General features: G+C 37.1%; 1 protein-coding gene across 12 annotated transcripts in view; it reads right to left on the reverse strand.

The window, feature by feature from the left end:
* The window catches only part of HDAC9 (histone deacetylase 9), a 458,285-nt gene that overhangs the window by 11,680 nt on the left and 428,718 nt on the right, over window positions 1-17,887 (reverse strand). For all 12 annotated transcript variants that reach the window (XM_071735765.1, XM_071735762.1, XM_071735760.1 and 9 more), the window contains 2 exons: window positions 13,674-13,807; window positions 4,036-4,120 (listed from right to left, as the gene is read on the reverse strand). In XM_071735765.1, coding sequence (XP_071591866.1) covers window positions 4,036-4,120; window positions 13,674-13,807 — 219 coding nt within the window. The remainder of the gene's footprint in view (window positions 1-4,035; window positions 4,121-13,673; window positions 13,808-17,887) is intronic.

Genomic DNA, 17,887 nt, shown 5'->3' on the forward strand with positions numbered 1-17,887 from the left:
AATAACGAGCTTTGGGAAGGCTGGGATCTCTGGACCAGAGGTTAGTAAGTGTCTAGCAAGAAGCTTCCAGCAGCTGCTGCAGGGGTTGGATCAGGGTATTTATCTGGGAATTAGATGGAGGGTTTCAACAGCTGTGAAAGAGAGGGGATCAAATAGGGGTCTTTTCCGAGGGCTAAAAGGAGGATTTTGGCAGCTGGGCAGCAGGCTGAGTGGAGGTGCTTATCCAGAGGGTAGCTGGAGGCTTTGACAGCTGGGAGGCCAAGCCAGCACTGGTGCTGCCTGTGCTGCACAAAGGCTGCTGAAAACTCCCTCTTTTCGTAACACAGCTCTCAACACAGTTCTAGGCTTTTCAAAAGATGGACTTCTCCCTCCAGTGAGAAAGCAGCTGTCAATAAAGCCTGAAAATGTCTTTATTTGAAAACATCACTTCAAGATGAAAGCTCAAGTCAGTCTGCAAGAACAACCGGTGAGCATGGCCAGAGTGTTTCTTTGAACTCTAATAGTGTGCACGTTTGAGTAGTTAGCAGAATCTTTGAATAACGGGGACCTTCTGGGGATAAAATGTAAAGTGTATTAAGTATCCTACAAAGTTGAGATTAAGTGTTAGGAGGCTGGCTTTGCTCCAGAAGCATGAAAGACACAGCTAAGAAGTTATGTACATAACATTAGGCTCAATGATTGGAGCCTGGCAAATTTTACAAAAACAAGACAAAAATATTCTCTATTATTACTGTGCTCAGAGACATATTCTCTGTTCATTAAAAACTACACTGAAAACAAACAAAAGGTTATATGAGCATTCCACAATGTTCTCACAGATCATATGTGCAAAAGTCAGCCTTTGCAATATACACCCAATTCAAACCCTATAATTTATGACCTAAATGTTCACAGAGTGGGTGGGGTTTTTGTTGCAGAAACAGATGTGCAAGAAAATCAAATCTGTTGGCATGGGAATAATACCCCCTCTTGCCTATAAAAGAAATGAACCCATGTTCACTGCTGGAGTTTTCAAGGGCTCTTATTCATAAAATAAAATATTAGTAACCAGCTACCACTGTGTTGCTCTCCTGCAGCAACAATAAAACAGCATCAGTGAGGATTGCTACATCGCACTCCTTCATTCACACACAGGCTCACAAACCAGCTGCCCCCTGAATCCTGGATTTCTTGTAACACTAAAATTCAGGGCCAATTCAAGAACATTAGTGGGCTCTCTGTTCCCATTTAGCTGCTCTTCACTCTCAAGACATTGATGATTTTCCTTGTTTCCTTGCACTGAGAATTGTATTAAGAGATGGGCTTCTACAAAAGAGGGAGGGCAGAGTCAGGCCAGGAAGCAGGTGGCAGCACCTAAGATGCAGTGAAGGGTCTTGGAGAAGGGGAGTATGTAGCAGGGTGTTTGTGGTTTGTGGTTTGTGGGAGGAAATTTCAAAGCAGTCCTAATTAGGAATAGCATCCAGGTAGCAGCAGGTTCCTCATGAAAAGAGAACTTTCTGACACTCGTGAAAAAGCAGTGGTAGATTTTTCTTTAAAATCAGAAAAGTATACTTTACAAACAACTGTGGTAAGCAGAACAGCTTTGCAAGCTTCTTTTTGTACAGGATAACATTTGTATGTTGTGCAGAAAACACAGGGCTCTTGCATGTGTGTTCAGCCAAAAGATTTGCAAGCAAACTCTCATGGAAGGGTGAGGCAACCACAGCATATAGCTGCAAGAGAGCTTGGTTGGAGACCCTAGGTATGCTGTGTATTGACAATTAAATGAGCTCAAAAAGCATCTGCCTCAAACTGCTCACATCTCTGAAAATACCATTTGCAATGTGCTATACTGGAATGTGTAATTCTACCAGTCCTGTTACATTCATTGAGAAGAACTTGGTGGAGCTCAGGGGAAAGAATGAAGCACACTGCTGGTTTCATTCATACAAAACTTGAAGAGCAATCACGGCTTGCAAGAATAAACAATGAAACCAAATCAGTCTTCTAGGTATGCTTTGGCTTTCAGCATGAAAATGAGCTTAAGTCTCCCTCAAAGATTTGCAGGAGCACGGGTTATTACCAGGAAATAATAAAAGGGAATGTTTCTGTCACTGTTACAGGCATCTGTAATTGCCTTTCGCAGATAGATTTGGACACGTTGTCCCACAGATTGCTTGGAAAAAAAAACATTTGGGGTGGTATTCAAGTTAGATAACAGAATTATTAAGAAATAGCATATTGCATGGGTGTGGGAACTACTATTTCCAAATGTATTACGTTTCCAAAGGAGCTTTGGATCACTGTCACAAACAAAATGTCTATGCAGATTCCATTCTAGTTAGAAAAAGTTGCTTCCTCTCTGTGACTGAGTAAGTACTGTATCTTCAGTGTATTTACAAGAAACACAGAGGAGGGACTTTTTTGTCTAAAATGTTCTTAATATTCCTTATGAAAGTTGGATCATAGAAATTCAGACCCAATATACATGCATGCAATCATCCAAATAAATCAAGATTTCTCAGTATCTCTTGACATGCTGCTCCACAGCCGAATAACTTCCCAATCTGCAGGAATTCCTGTAATATGTAATATGGTCTTTCTTCTCTTCATTGTATCTAAATATATATCCTACATCAAGCTACACTGAACTTCTTCACTGCTCCTTTCTGTCATTCAAGTGTATTCCTTTCTAATACTTGGTCTTTCTCCAGACAAAATTAGGTGAGCATAACTTTACAGCTAATAGCTGCAAGAAAAGGCAAAATATTGTGTGTAAGTAACTCCAGACCCTGAGCAGGCTGACCTAGGTTTCAAAAGAAGAGCCCACTGAAGTGCCATTACTGTACCAGTTCAGCTCAAACCTAAATGTGACAAAACTGAGCCACTCTGCAGAGCTTTGGATTGTGTTTTTAGACATACACTATATATTAGCTCGTAAATCCACTCCTTTCTGAACTGTTGTTATTTTCACACATTTCTAGCAATACACTATGCCTTCCTAGAGCCAGTGCTATTATTATTTTTTGTTTCACCATTTTTTTGTTCCAGATCTATTTTTCATTAAATACATGTCTTATTTCTAACAGAGCTGCTTATTTTCCTCATGTTTATACCCTGTGTGCAGTTTTCTGTCCTTATTATCATATGCAGATCTGTTCTATCCTGCATAGTGTATGAATTTCTCTAACTTACTGATTTTTTCCTGGTCATTAACAGATTAATATTAGAGATTTTTAAGGATCAATGATGATCAGTGGATAATACATGGTGTCCCTCTTAAAAACCACATTTATTTTATATAGATGAATTCCAAGTATTTGTGATTCATCAACATGAATAAAAAAATTGTTATCCATTTGTCATCATTAAGGAGCCAGCAAACAGTAGAAGTCAAAAATGTCCCACTGCCTTGGTAAAACGACAGAGAGCAGAAATTTAAGGGAAAGAGGAATTAAGGGAAATCTGTGTAGCTGGATTTAGACAACCGATGGCCAAGAGAAAATTTTTCAGTGAGACCAATGCGAATGGTCTAAAAAATCAAGTAGTAAAGGGTTAGGGTCAGGACACATGTAAAGCAATAAAGTACTTTCTGCACCAGAAACAAAATCAAATAATGTACTTGTTAGCTTGGATCCATGGATCAGTGACCATTTTGAGCTTTTTAATTTTATCTCACACTTGCATACATCTCAAGCTGAGTAATCTCTAAAGAGCTGCACAAACAGAATCTGATCCTGTCCCACACTTACAAACATCTATTTCATCCAAGCTACTCTATAATGGAAAGACATGAGAATATTCAGGAATCAGAAAGCTCTAAGTAATTTCAATGGCTTGTTTTTTTCAGGGCCAAATACATAGTAGCACTAACAAAGAGATGTCAAAGAAAAATAAAAGCATATATATACACAGACAAACGCATACTAGACAAGAATGTTGGCTTATACATAAAACATTTCCTCATTTTCATCTCTGAAACAATAGTTTAATGTCTAGGACATTAATTAGTAATAAAAAATACCCAAACCCACTAACCCGAACTGAGAAACATACTTTGAATTTCAGTGGTCTTTTTTAAAGAAGCTATTGCATTCATATTTGGGATTTGGTGCACAATATCTTCTGGGAGAGGCTCCAGCTGCAAGAATAGAATAGAATAATATAAATTTTCAATAAGCCACAGGGAAGTAAAACAAACTAAAACAATCTAATCCTCAGGAAAAGCTCAGTCCAAGAACTGGTTAACATTTTGCTGGTATCAGTTCTAAAAGTATAGCCATGATTTTGTTTTCCGTTTTCCAGCCATGTAATTGAATTCCAAGGGGCTTTTCTATTGGCTGCAAGACTAATCTATAGAGTCTCTGAAGCAGGTGCATGTCTGTGTATTATTCATTAAAAAAATGTTAGTTATTTGTGTAATTTTTGTAGGTTCCTCACAAACCAAATTCCACTGCGTCTGTATACGCAGCTGGGTGCTCCAAACACAACCTTGCTGAAGCCACACTGGAAGCAAAGTGTACATTCTATTATCTTTATTTTTCTAGTGTTATTACATCTAACCATCTTACACATTTTAAGATTTATGGGGGAAAACTATAAAACACAGCTGCTTTTACTAGGTTTGCATTCATTTCAAGTAAAGTAGTAGATAGAAAATGGTGATGCAGATCAGCACTAAGAGTTCCTAAAGCTTTTTACAGTCAGCTGCATTTTAATTAGCCAGCTTTAATGTATATTATTTGAGTAGGGCTGCTTCGTAGTAAATTAGCACAAGGAAGTGTTGAGTTACTATACGGTTATTTTTGCCCTGCAAAGGACAGATACACCATACACCAACAAAACTGTATTTTGAACTTTATCCAAATGTGGGGGTTTTTTTCTACCTTCCATATTTTCTCTTAGAAAATGGGTAAAACATTATTTGGCTTACATGTCTCTCGTACTGTAATAATTACAGTCTTCCTGGCTTAATGCTTATAGAGGAGCTGTTTTTTCTGCTTCCCCACCAAGGCTGAGCTGGAGATATCCTTCCTGTAGAGCCAGGAGTAGCAACCATGTCAAGGTAGGCAAGGCAGAGCAGTATCAATACCTAAATACTCTTCTCTAAAGCTAAGGAAGTTCAACCACTGTTGACAGGAGACATCTGTCCTGCAGACAAAACTCCTTTCTTAAGCATGACTGGGTCTGCTTTAAACTAGGTCAACTGAAGCCCACCCAAGGAGCTTCCTCTGTGAAGTTAATAGTTCAGTAGCCATCACACATTGTCCTCCGGGTTGCTCCTGCTGCATTGCTGCCCATGAACTAGATAAAATCAGCTTTGATCCAAGTACAAAAAGTGGGAAGTAACTGCAGTGTAGATACTCCCTTAGTGGTGCTATTTTAAGCAAGTTCAGCTACATATCCTAGATCTTCTGGGATCCTACAATTACTATCAGCAGTCAATGCTTGTCAGTGATATAGACATTGCAAATACCACCAGGCCTTTGGAGACCTGGTAACTAAAATGAATAGGGCTATTCATGTCATTATTTCCTTAGAATCCCACATGGGATTGCAGCTGAAAGATTTTCCTGTGCCTGAAAACAATAGTTTGTTTTCAAATAGCATAAATCACTCCGTTCTGGCCACTGAGCAAGTGTGTTGAGAAGTACTGGTAAGACCTGACTAGGTCCCAACTCTACTCGGTCACCAAGGAGGCTAAACTGCAAAGGAAGATTGTTGCTATTGAATATGTATAATGGATTAGAATGAAAAGAGCAGTTAAAAAAAATTTACAGATATAATATACATAATTATATTATATACATATATATATATATATACATAATTATATTATATAATATAATATACAGATATAATTCTTTAACCACATACACTTCATGAACTTCATAGGTTATTTGGTAACTCTTGCTGGCCTCTATGGGAAAACTGCGTATTTATGAACATACCCATCAAAAGATCAAGCTTCACAGATTTTAAAACAGTAACCCATATAACAATCTTAATTATCCATGCCCTGGTTTATGTGGATAAACAGCACTTGTTTTTATCACTTGGCATTTTCTATTTAAAGTAATGTGCCATTTGGCCAGGAAGAGGAAAAAATCCTGAAGTTCTGTCTGGTTGAACTGGTGTAGGAGTACAGAAGGGGAACTGAAGAGTTGATTAAGGTTCTGTTTTGACTGTTTCCTAATCCTGAGGCTTTGCTGACCAATTCACTCCCCTGAAGTAGGAGAAAATATCTTCAGGCTATAACAGTAGGAATAGCAGTACAAGGCATGGAATTCTGAAAGCTGCACCTTGCTGTGCTGTTTGAGTACTTTGAGCATCTTTCTGCAGAACTCTTGTTCTAATTTTTAAACTGAGAGCAACTGAGGTAGAGACTAGCTAGAGGGGATTTCCTATTAGAAGGTTGATATTTTCTTGCCTTCTTTGGAGCTGGATTTTTGCAGAAGCCAAAAAATGGTCTTGATTTTTTTGATACATCAGACACCTCGTTATTTATCAGTAGCAAAATAAGTTGTTTAATAAAAAGGGTACAATTGTATATATAGACATATCAGATGGATATTCAGAAATGGCAGATTTTTTTTAGAAATAAAGATAAGCTGACGAATCATTAAAGAAAGAAGAAAAAGAGTCAAACAGCCAACAATTATGCCAATCGTTAGTCCATCTGCTAGCTCTACTAACAGATCTTTAGGTGTTGTGAGCATAATAGTCATGTTTGATCATTTCCCAAACAGTTTTTTCTATAAAACTTCCATGTTGTATCAAAATTTTGGCTGCTACTCTGGAGATATTCTGCCTCCTCACTTTTAGTAATATCCAAGCAGAACTTGGCTCCTCTTCCATATCAGGGAAAACTTACCAAGCTTGAGAAATAAGTTTATTACATCATATACCCTGTTCCTCCCAAATGCAGTGCCAGTACAAAAACACTGTAGAAATAAAGCCAGTGGCTTCTGGCAGCTGTTTCTATACACTTTGAAAAGAGACTGCCTAGATTTGAAAGAATAATTTCAGTTGGCAGCTATCCACTGGTTGGATAGAACTGAATAGACATAGGGGTGTCCCTGGAGTATATCTGCAGTTCAACCCAAGATTGAACAAAAGAAATTACTATACACCTGGCATATATGACACCATCACCTTTCCTTCTACCCTTATTGGCATTCAGATAATGAAGTCTATTAGATCTGGAGGCTGACAGAAGGAAGCTGAAAAGAGCACTGGAAATACACTGTCAGGAAAGAAATCTTTCAGAGAAGAACAGCTTAAGTCAGTGCAGAAATAACCAAGCCATTGGAGAAACAGTTTGGACCAGACACAAAGGCTGAATTGGGGTTCTGTGCCCAAAGTAGCAGATTAAAGCAGAAACTCTGTCCAGTAATCATTTTAAAAGGAGGAAAACCAATGTAATGTGGGCAAAAATCACAAAGTCTGCCAGATGCACATCAACAAATGTTTGAAGAAGGAATTAATGATAGAAATTTCATGCCCAGAAGGTGATTTGAAATGATCCTTGGACAGAATCTGAAACATATTTCAGCCTGTCCTGAGCTAGAAATTCTAGCACTGTCATGTCTTAAAACACCAAAAGCAGCTTCAGAGAAGATTGTTCCAGAGTGCACTTAGAGATAACTGAAATGTGAGGCAATTGAAAGGATAAGGTAAGGAGCATAGAGAGTCTTGGAGAGGAAGGGGAGAAGGCAGGCAGGTTCTTCAGGGATGCTGAGGCTGCAGGAGAAGGCACTACAACCTCCCTTAGTCAGATACATTGAGTAAGTATCTGAGTTCCGAGACTGGGCTTTCTCACTCCTAGGATTGCCTCTGATTACAGAGGACTAACTTCAAAGGTCTCACAGCTCCTCTGTACTCTTACATTATCAATCTTCTCAAGGTTTCTACATTTTCTGTTTATATATAAGCACTTTAAGCAGGTATTTTTGTGATCCATTCTTACAACATGGTGTATAAACCAGTCAGTTTTCAGTAGGGGACAGGTTCGAAACCACAAAGTTTCACTAAGACCTACCAGTCCCTGAAAAAAAAAAATAAATGGATGCCTTGGAAATATGTAATTTTGTAATCAGAATATCCTCTGCTTCCTTGGCCAAACCATTTCCTGTCTAATACTGTCCACCTTAGGGATTTGGATGTCACCAGGCTGACCTCTGGCACATACACTGCTCCAGTTTCCTACTGCATCTAACTCTCTGTTTCTTGGCCAATTTCTGGACTTGGGGTTTAAGCAAGCAGCAGTTGACAGGTGGCTCAGACTCAGTGTTAATTATTTTCTAGTATTAAACCCAGATTAACAACGAGGATGTGAGATTTTGACCAACTTTACTATGCAATTTAAAACTGATCTCAGGCCAAATTCACTTCCATGAACATTTCCATTTTTGGAGACAGAAATGCTTACCTGTTCTAGCAAATAACCCCTTTTTAACACAGTCCAGGCCCTCTTGGCAGAGCTCACTGCCTAGCTGGCAAGCAGCCCCAGATTCACACTAAATTCCACAAAGGAGAAAATGCCAACTTTTCATCATCAGCAGGAAAGCTGCAGAGTATGAGCTTTCCAGTTAAATTACCATCCCCTCCTAAATGCCAGCTCAACAGATTGCAAGAAAGAAGCACATACTTCACACTCTGCTAGAAAATCATCCAGGATAAGTTTTCAAGCATGTTTGGGAGCCAACCAATCACAATGTTTTGTCAAATTCTGCTTCAGAGTGAAATTCTAGCCAGAAGGATATTTACTAGAAGATGTTAAATTTAGTCACTTTAAAATGTTTTTACACTTAGGGCCAAATTCAGCCTTTGCTGCCAGAGTTAAGGAGGGCAGCCATGCATCCTCTCTCTGCCTTTCTTACAGGGTCCTGCTGGGCAGAGCACACTGTGGACTGCACTTCTTTCTTTCCTCCATGCAAAGAAGAGCATGACCCCATCTGTGACTCATTATCACTTGTTACAGACCACAGCAAACTGCTGTACCACATAGGACTAAGACACTGCCCAAACCTGTCAAAAGATCAGAGGGACCATGATGTTGGACTGATTTCTGAGTCCCACCTGGCTGCTTGAAAAGGGGTGGGATAAAGGGAGAACTAAAGCCTCAGTTTTTCACCCAGCAGAGTTTTCTGCTTGAATTCCTTATTCTCTCTGAGTGCAGAACAACCCTCACAGGACAGACTTGAGGTAGAAACAGGCTGTGAGATTTAGGATACTCAACTGAAGGAATGCTTATCCCTGAGGGTTTTTAAATCCAAGTGGGGCTTTTTCAGAAGGAATGTGGAGGAAAGAAACCAAAACCTATCCTTGCATGTATAGAGCAGCCTTCCTCACCACCACCTGGCACCAAAAGGCATAGCAGAGGTCTGTATAGCAGCAAAATTATAACAGACAAAAAAGCATGGAATTTCCAATCTCCATGACAAAGATTTTGGGGAGAAGCCTTAATTTTCAATTCAATTTCCACACACTACCTTAAATGACATACGCCTTTTAACATTTTATGGTTTTCTTAGTTGAAGTAATATATATCCCTATATATGCTTTAAAAATATTATTTGGAATAGCATAACCTATCTGTTAAAAACTGTAGAATCATTTGAAGAGTATTACAATATATGACATAATTCAGTTTTAAGTGCAAGAAATCTCAGAAATGCTTACGTTTAAAGCAATGTCTCCTTTCTCATTATCTGAATCCCTAATGTCTTTTGTTTTGACAGATGCTCTCTTAATGAACTAATTCTCAAATCATGTTTAGGAAATTCAGAGCTATTTAAAAACACCCACCTTTTGCTTGTCCCACCTTTTTACCTTCCAGAAGGCTTCTCATGTTTTCATTTTGGATTTCAGGGGAACCCAGCTGCTTAATCTCTTCTCACCTCTTAGGAAGTTTCCTTCCAAAGAGATAACCTGCAGGGCTCCTAATTAGCTCTGCAAATGGTCAAATGTTTTTTTCTCAAAATGACATGGAAATTTTCTGCTTGTCCAAAGAAGTATGGACAAGAAAACCTGAGATCCTAAAGGTTTTGTGTTTTTTAAGATAATTTGATATGTAAACCATCTAATTAATAATTTTTCCCGGTAAAATTTATCTTTATTTTTACCTATATATATTTTTTAGCTTTCTAATAATTTAAGGAAGGATTCATACAACCAAATCAGACTGAAGCATTTCAGATACTATGGGATGTCCTGCCTGTTATTCAGTTGCCATTTCAAAACAGTGTGGACCTCCTCTAAATTCTGTGTTATATCTATCAGTCCTGAGTAGATGTCCTGGATGCTGTAGCATATTAAAAAGACCCTAGGCACCTCTTTTTAAGGAATTGGGTCTTAGAAAGAAACAATTAACAATTCAAGTTGCTCCAATCAGAGAAAATATAAAATATAATAAACTAGTCATTACTAGTGTTTTTGTCAAAAATTGAAACTACTGTTCAAAAGTACCTCTATAGAGAAGTTCTGTAGTATTGACCATGCATAGATGGGGCTGACAGCTGATTTAAATTCTGAGCTCTTCCAAGAAAAGAGACTTTTCTAAGAGGTTTTTTTTGTTAGTCTTCAAAACCAACAACTATATGCAGGAATTTCCTGTGCCATGCTTTGGTTATTTAAAGACAATGACTTGATAGTGTATTCTTTTCCTAGTGGCACTACTTCCATTTGTAAAAAAAAAAAACAGAGTAAAAAGCTATCTTGCAAAACAGCCCACCATGCTACAGGCCACATATAACTAAGAGCAAAGTATGTCTATTATGGATGTCAACCTGTATTCCTTTTTCGTGTTCAGAAACTAAGAAAATAAAGCATTTTTCACTTGTAAGTTTGATGTTACCTCTACACACCATACCAGCTTGCCATGAAAGTTGGAAGTTGTGGCTTGTTTTACAGTTAATCTTTTTTTTTTTTTTTTTTTTTTTTTTTTTAATGTTATCCCACTGGTAATAGAATATATGAAGCAGTGAATATCTGTGTTGACAAGCCTTGGCCAAAAACAACAAAAGAAAAGAAAAAGTTTTAAAAAAACCCTGCAAAATGTTTATAAATTCTAATCCTCAGCACATGAATAAATACATCTGACAAACTGCAGAGTACCTTAAGAAGGCCTTTCCCAACCTTTCTAATTTGAGTTCCATTTCATGTGTAGTACTTAGAAAGTAAAGCTCATCTTGCCAATGTTTTTAAACCAGGGTTGCACTATATACCATAATTTGTAAAAGGGCAGATAATAGGTTATAATTATCCTATTAATCACCTGTAAAGAGTTATATTCAAGGATGAATGCATCCTTGGATTACACTAATTGGTTGTTTCAAGAAAATATAATTTTTTCTGTCCTTTGCAGGAACATGCTTATAGTTTGCTCTGTGAGTTCATTAATATTGTGCTGAAATCAAGCAATGTATATAGGCTATGGGCCATGTGGTCTAGACTGCTATAAATCTAGAGAAGGCAACAGATATGCTGATTTCTTACTGCTAGCTAGGCACTAGACTTCCTCATTAGTGTCTATTCCTTGGCAACAACTTTACTTATTCTTTTAAGAGAATGCCAGTTTCTTATGGTAACAACATCCTCTCTGGAGTGTTTTTGTCTTCTTAGCAGCCACAGCATATTTTCTTTTTGAAATTATGCTCCACCAGACCATTTAATGCATGTCTCTGATAACAAAGTCAGAGTACATGAGATTAATGCTTATCGCATGAGATGTTTCAAAGTTATTAATGATCATGTCTTTTATGAGCAAATTAAAAATACCTATGCGGTTACATTTGTAGTCATTCTCAGTTATTAACTTCTTGTGTCTCCTTAAATTTGCTTTGCTATGTTTTGCAAGAAAATAAACTCATAATTTACCTGATTTCTCAGTCTTTATTCTAAAATAAATTGGAAGAAAGTCTTTATTCCGGTACACTTATTCCATTCTTTTTTCCTACAATTAGTACTTTTTCTCTGATGATGGCTAGTCAGTGACTGTAGAAATAGTATCTGGGTGTGATATAGTGTTAATAAAAAAACAAGTCAGTTTTCATAAATGGGTAGCACCACGGAATGGTCATAACCATAGAAGGACCCAGGCATCTACACAGAGGAAGACACATCATAGCATCATTTACATTAGTACCTGAACGGTGCAAATTTCAGAGACTGGGTTTAGAACAGCTATGAAAAGCCACTGACTCCATAAGATACTACCACAGGGAAGATGATGACAGAGAATATCACTAAAATGTGCTGGAATGGCAGCTAATGAGGAAGGAAGCACTGCATTTACTAAGATTATCAAATGTCTTAAGCTAGGTTTTGTAATCCATATTTCAACACCTAAATAAGAGTACTAACATTGAGCTGAGCATATGTTTTAATAGTGCATGTCACCACACTCTCCTTATGGGACTTGTCTAAGTTGATAGTTAATAAAACCCTATGAAATCCTTTTGTGTATATGTGTGTGTGTGAAGATGTCTATGCCTTTACATTTCTGAATAGATCTGTGAAAAAGCTATTGCCTGATCCATTGCATGTATAATGTGAGAATAATAAGCATAAAAATATTTTTCTTGATGGTCCACAAAGATAAAAACTAAAAGCTAAAGCATTTAGAAAACATTCATCAAACATTTAAAAAAATTTCTATTATCCCTCAGAAGGCACATTACTTCACCTGGATTCACATAGGTATGAAGTCTTGAACTGCAAACAAACTGGCAGATTGGCTTGCAATTTGGCACAAAAACATTTGATTGGAGAGATTATATTGCTATTACCACCTCCCCTGGGTAAAAAAAATAACACTCTGCACTTCATAACAAGGTCTTTCAAAATTCATGATTTATGGTAAGAACTGTTGTCCTTTCATAAATGACTTTGTCTGAACCTTCAGCAAGCACATTTTTCTTCTCACCATACTTGTAGGAGAAAAATACTTTCTGGTGGACAACAAAACCAATTTTCACTGGTATGAACGATTGTGTTTGTGTACATAAAGAACTCATACTCATAATTTACTTCATTTGATAGTCCACTCTCAAATGTTTTAGATAATATATACAGTGTCTGATAAATCTGGGATTCTCCATTGAAATTACATACATATCAACCCAAATATTCCTTTATAATTTTAAATTTATTTTGTTTTGAGTCTTGGACACATTTTACTGTAGTTCTTCAATTACAAAAGCCACTAAAAAGTGCTCTCTCACATGCCAGCTGATGTGTCAAAATACTACAAAAAATGTCTTTGCAATGTTCAGTTTCTAAGATTACCAAATACTTTGCAAAAGCCATTTTTGTTCTATAGTTGGCTGAAAGATTTGATCCTGATAGATGATATCCACACCAATGACTACCAATGATGTCAAGTCTGGTATTCAGCACAGCATCACCAAAAGCAATTTTGAGGTATTAAACCTCACTCAGAACAGGGAATGATTTAGGCAGCCACTAAAGGTTTTATATAATCATCCAATTTAGAGGTATTTATCCAAACCAGCTCATCTGAGGTCTGCTCACTTCTAAGACTTGGTTAAATTGCACGGGTTTTATACCAAATGAAAAAAACAAAACAAAACCCAAAAAGGACTGATGCTATTGTTACTAAAAGAAAATCAAAGGCAGGAATTTCATCAAACTTGGATCATTCTCTCCACCTACTATGCTTTATGTTTTACCTCATTTCCTAAAAGGGCGTTTATACAGGCTTCAGATGCATCACAGATGGCAGTAAGGTCGTGTCCTCCCTCCAGTGCCAGCACAACGCGGCCATCCGCTAGCTTCAGCAATTGCTTGGTTAGGTGACCAAAACCTGGTATTCAAATACAGTAGTGTAATTAATTAAAGCAGAACAGATATTACTGGCATATTTCTCATCTGCTGCAAAAGAATGTAGAAAGCTCATGGATATTGCACAAGGAGCATGGGATATATTTAGCCCAGTATCCTGTTTCTGACTATGGCCCACACCAGATGCTTTGGAGTTAGATATATGGAATTTTGTATGAGGCAGATGTGAGAAAATGTCCCTCTGGCTGTTCCTAAATGGCTGGAGATGAGTTGAAACAAGAGGTTGTCTCTTTTCTTACCATCGTTAACCATTATTACCCCAGATCCATTTCCTATTTGCACATCAGTGTAATGTACACCCATGTTATTTATGGATACCTGATATAACCCTGGTCACCTATAGCATCAATACAACCAATAACATTGATAGTTAAACTATGATACCACAATTAAGATTAATTGTACTTTTCAAATGAATTTTTAATTTAAAAATCCATTGCATTGGGCCACACAACATACAACCATGGAGTGAAAAATAGCAGAAACATATGTTACCTCTTAGCTCTGTTTTGAAGTGTTTTTGGAGACAGCACTATCAACTAGATCACTTATTTTGATTCAAGGTTTTAGTATAAGTTGAAACTGTCCAGAATTTTGCAGATATCTCTACTGATATCACTCACTCCTGACAATGTTCTAAGCAATTCTGCACCACAGCCAAAAATGATACTGCTTCATTTTGTGTGGTGATCTGTAGCTACATAAACACTACCACAAAGACTTCATCATTGGTTCAAGTGAAATTAATTTATTACATTTTTAGTGACAAGAAAAATTGCATGAAAAAATGTTGATTTAGAGAGAAGATTCTGGTGAGAAATTTTGTGAGAGTTTCAAACAATAGGACAGCTATTGGTTTTGATTGATCTTCTTTAAGAGAGTAATGATCAGTAAAAGCTGCTCTTCATATCTTGTTCTTAACTTTTCTACTTGGTATGTTGCAGTAGCATTACTGATAATCACTACTCATTCCAGTGCATTTCATAGCCTTAAACAAAGCATTTAGAAGCTGCTTGCAAAAGATGGGGGCTCCACCAAGACAGAAAAATCAACTTCTTTTTATTATGCTCCAGTGAAGGTCACATAAAATTAAAAAACTAAAAAAATTACAAGCATATTTTCTTGAGGAATTTTCCAAGACATAGACTTAAGGTCTGATCTTGCATACAAGCACTTAGTTCCATTTACATCCACAGTTAGTTCCATTTACATCTTAGGACATTGTTAAGCACATACCCAATGGTTTTTAGAATAGGGACTTTAATGATACCATATTTGGTTTAACGGTTCAGACACAAAGGAAAGAACAAACACCAAAAAAAACCCCCCACAAAACCCAAAAAGATCTATCTACCACCTAATTTAAAGGTTGATCGCAGAACTCTTGGTAAAATATTGCTTCTTTAAGCCACTCCTCCGTCTTCTGTACCCTCCAAGAACTGCAGTTTGGTTCTATTAAAGTAACTACACTGTGGTTCAAATTACATATATGGTTGAAAAACAAATAAAATCTTAAACTCTCATTTAAGTTCAACCTTTCCTCATGAAAAAAACAACGAACCACAAACAGACAAAGGAACAATAATAATAATAAGAAAAACCGGCAACCAAACACACTCTCTACAAAAGTCCAAATTTAGACAGGATAATAAAAGTGAAGGAAGGAGTGGAATGAGGATAACCTTTGATCTTTAGCCAATTCCTGCTCTCTTTTACCTACAGGATTTATTTCTGTCTGCATGTCACACATGTGATCTTTTGATTCATAAGAGAGTGCCAGCAGCGTAAAATGAGTCGTACATACAGCATTTAGAGGAAATGAAGAAGAATGAACAGACACAGACTCCCCACATCCACAAAGTCTACAACTCACCCTTCAGGGTCTGTGGGAAATCCAGCAGCACTTTAAGACATCATTATCCTTTATGTTATACAGCTTCTGTGAAAAGGGAAAGCTCTACCGTGTTTCTGCTGCACTTTTTGAAAATTTTGTATGACCGCAAATGTTGCTACAGCCACGTCGTAATTTTCTGAGGTATGTGTGGCAATAAATGTAAAGACTCTCTCAATACCTTTTTCTTCTTTTAGGCAACTATACATAATATAACACATAGACATTGTACAATGTTAGTTTGTCTGCTTGGTTTCCTAATGATTTTCCTATTATCAGTGCTACAATAACCATCCCTGGCTGAGTCAGGATTCATGCAGCGAGCCATACAAAAAGCATCTTTCCCAGAAGAGATCAGGGTAACCAGATGAAGTGACACCAACAAAATTCAACAGGATGGGGGCTTTACTTCAGTGTAACAACTCTGAGAAAGTTAAAGTGACTAGCTAGAAAGGGAGGAAATAACCTCAGCCAACAGTACCAACATCACCGGTGACCAAATAAGTTATGGAAATTCTTAACAAAGAAAATTGGATCCTGTATCACTGCAGCAACCTAGGAAAGATATTAGCTTCCTCAAGGAAATCCCCTGGAGTGCACAAGTAACAAAGTGGAAAGAAAGGAATCCTAGTTGAGTAATGGTTTTAAGATGGGCTGTAGTTCATGCCAAATAATTAAGAAAAACAAGAAGAAAACAGTAACAAGCACCATGAAAAGAATCAGTCATCTGCCCTGATATAAGAAGAACAAACACATACTTGACACCCCACTGACCAACTCTAAGCTGAGAAAAGAATCAGACATACATTTTGAATCCTGGATCTCTCAACTCACATGAATTTCTGGAAAATCTAGAAATCTTGGCCCTTCTATTGTGTCTGCTAACAAAGGTGCCAGCTGTGATACTCACTTTAAAAGATTTCTTGTTGTTGTTTGGATTTGCCGTATTGTAAAACTGTGCACTTTTGCAGTGATGCCTAACAGTTATAGATTAATAGCATTTTATATATAAAGCTGAAAAAGTTCAACTGGAAAATTCATGTTTAAATATCAGTCCTTGATTTTTAGTCCAGACTGATGTGGGAATTGCTTCTTTGAGAGTGCAGGTGCCTTGGGACCATTTAGAGTCTTAGTGCCTGACTCAATGACAGACATTTATTAGTCAGGGCTTGACATGTCCCTTTCAGTATCCACAGGTATTGATGTGTATTAACATGAGTAAAAATGTCACATATTAATAATAATAAAAAGAAATGATATTTTAAAATCCAATCATTTCAGATAATTAACCAGGAAAGATTATACTTACAGGGCTATTTCCTAAATCTTTTTCTAAAAGGAATTAAATTAATTTGTACTTTGGAGAAGCATCAGAATTTTTTAAAATGAGACTAATGCAGTGTGCCAGGTAATTGTAAGCATGATTTTGTGCCAGATACTATTTTTGAAATTTCTGTAATTTAAATGTTAAAGGTACTTGTTTCCTTCACAGAGCTAATATTTAGAAAGCAAGGATAGAATTTGCAAAAACACTTAATGCTTGTTTGCTATGATCCTAGTAAAGACAATGATAAAACTTCGATTTACACAAGAAGCTAAATTAAAACACTACTAAATATTTCTGAAAATTCTGCTCACAAGCTTTGGCCACACACCCAAGCAAAAAAGACTAAGTCAAATCTGAAAACATTATAAACCATGTATTGGAGAAAAACACAGTATTGGAGCTGTTATCTGCTGAGCTTTGAAAGAAAAATATAAACTGTTGAAAGAAAAACAAAACATATTTTTTATTAATAGACTTTTCCCTTCCCCAGTGCTAGAGGAGATATGATAATCAGACTTACATAAGAAAATACTTGATTGTGGGAAGGCTGAAGGAGAAAAAAATTAATACTGTATTATATTATAGAGCAAGCTGCCAGGCTGTTACTGAAGAACACAGTATGCTGATCACTCAAGTTATCATGTAAGCAAGTAATTAATCTTTTAGTGGAGTGATTTCTCACTATAACATTAAGAGCCCTGTGGTTTATTTTTCTTTTGCAACAGATGAGCCCCCCCATGTGCTTCTTGTTCTGCCAGACAACAAGGAGTGACACAGGTGAAGCTGTCTCGTTTAACCAAAGCTGCTGGAGCAACTGCACACTC

The sequence above is a fragment of the Heliangelus exortis genome, chromosome 2 (genome assembly GCF_036169615.1).
Source record: "Heliangelus exortis chromosome 2, bHelExo1.hap1, whole genome shotgun sequence".
NCBI lineage: Eukaryota > Metazoa > Chordata > Aves > Apodiformes > Trochilidae > Heliangelus > Heliangelus exortis.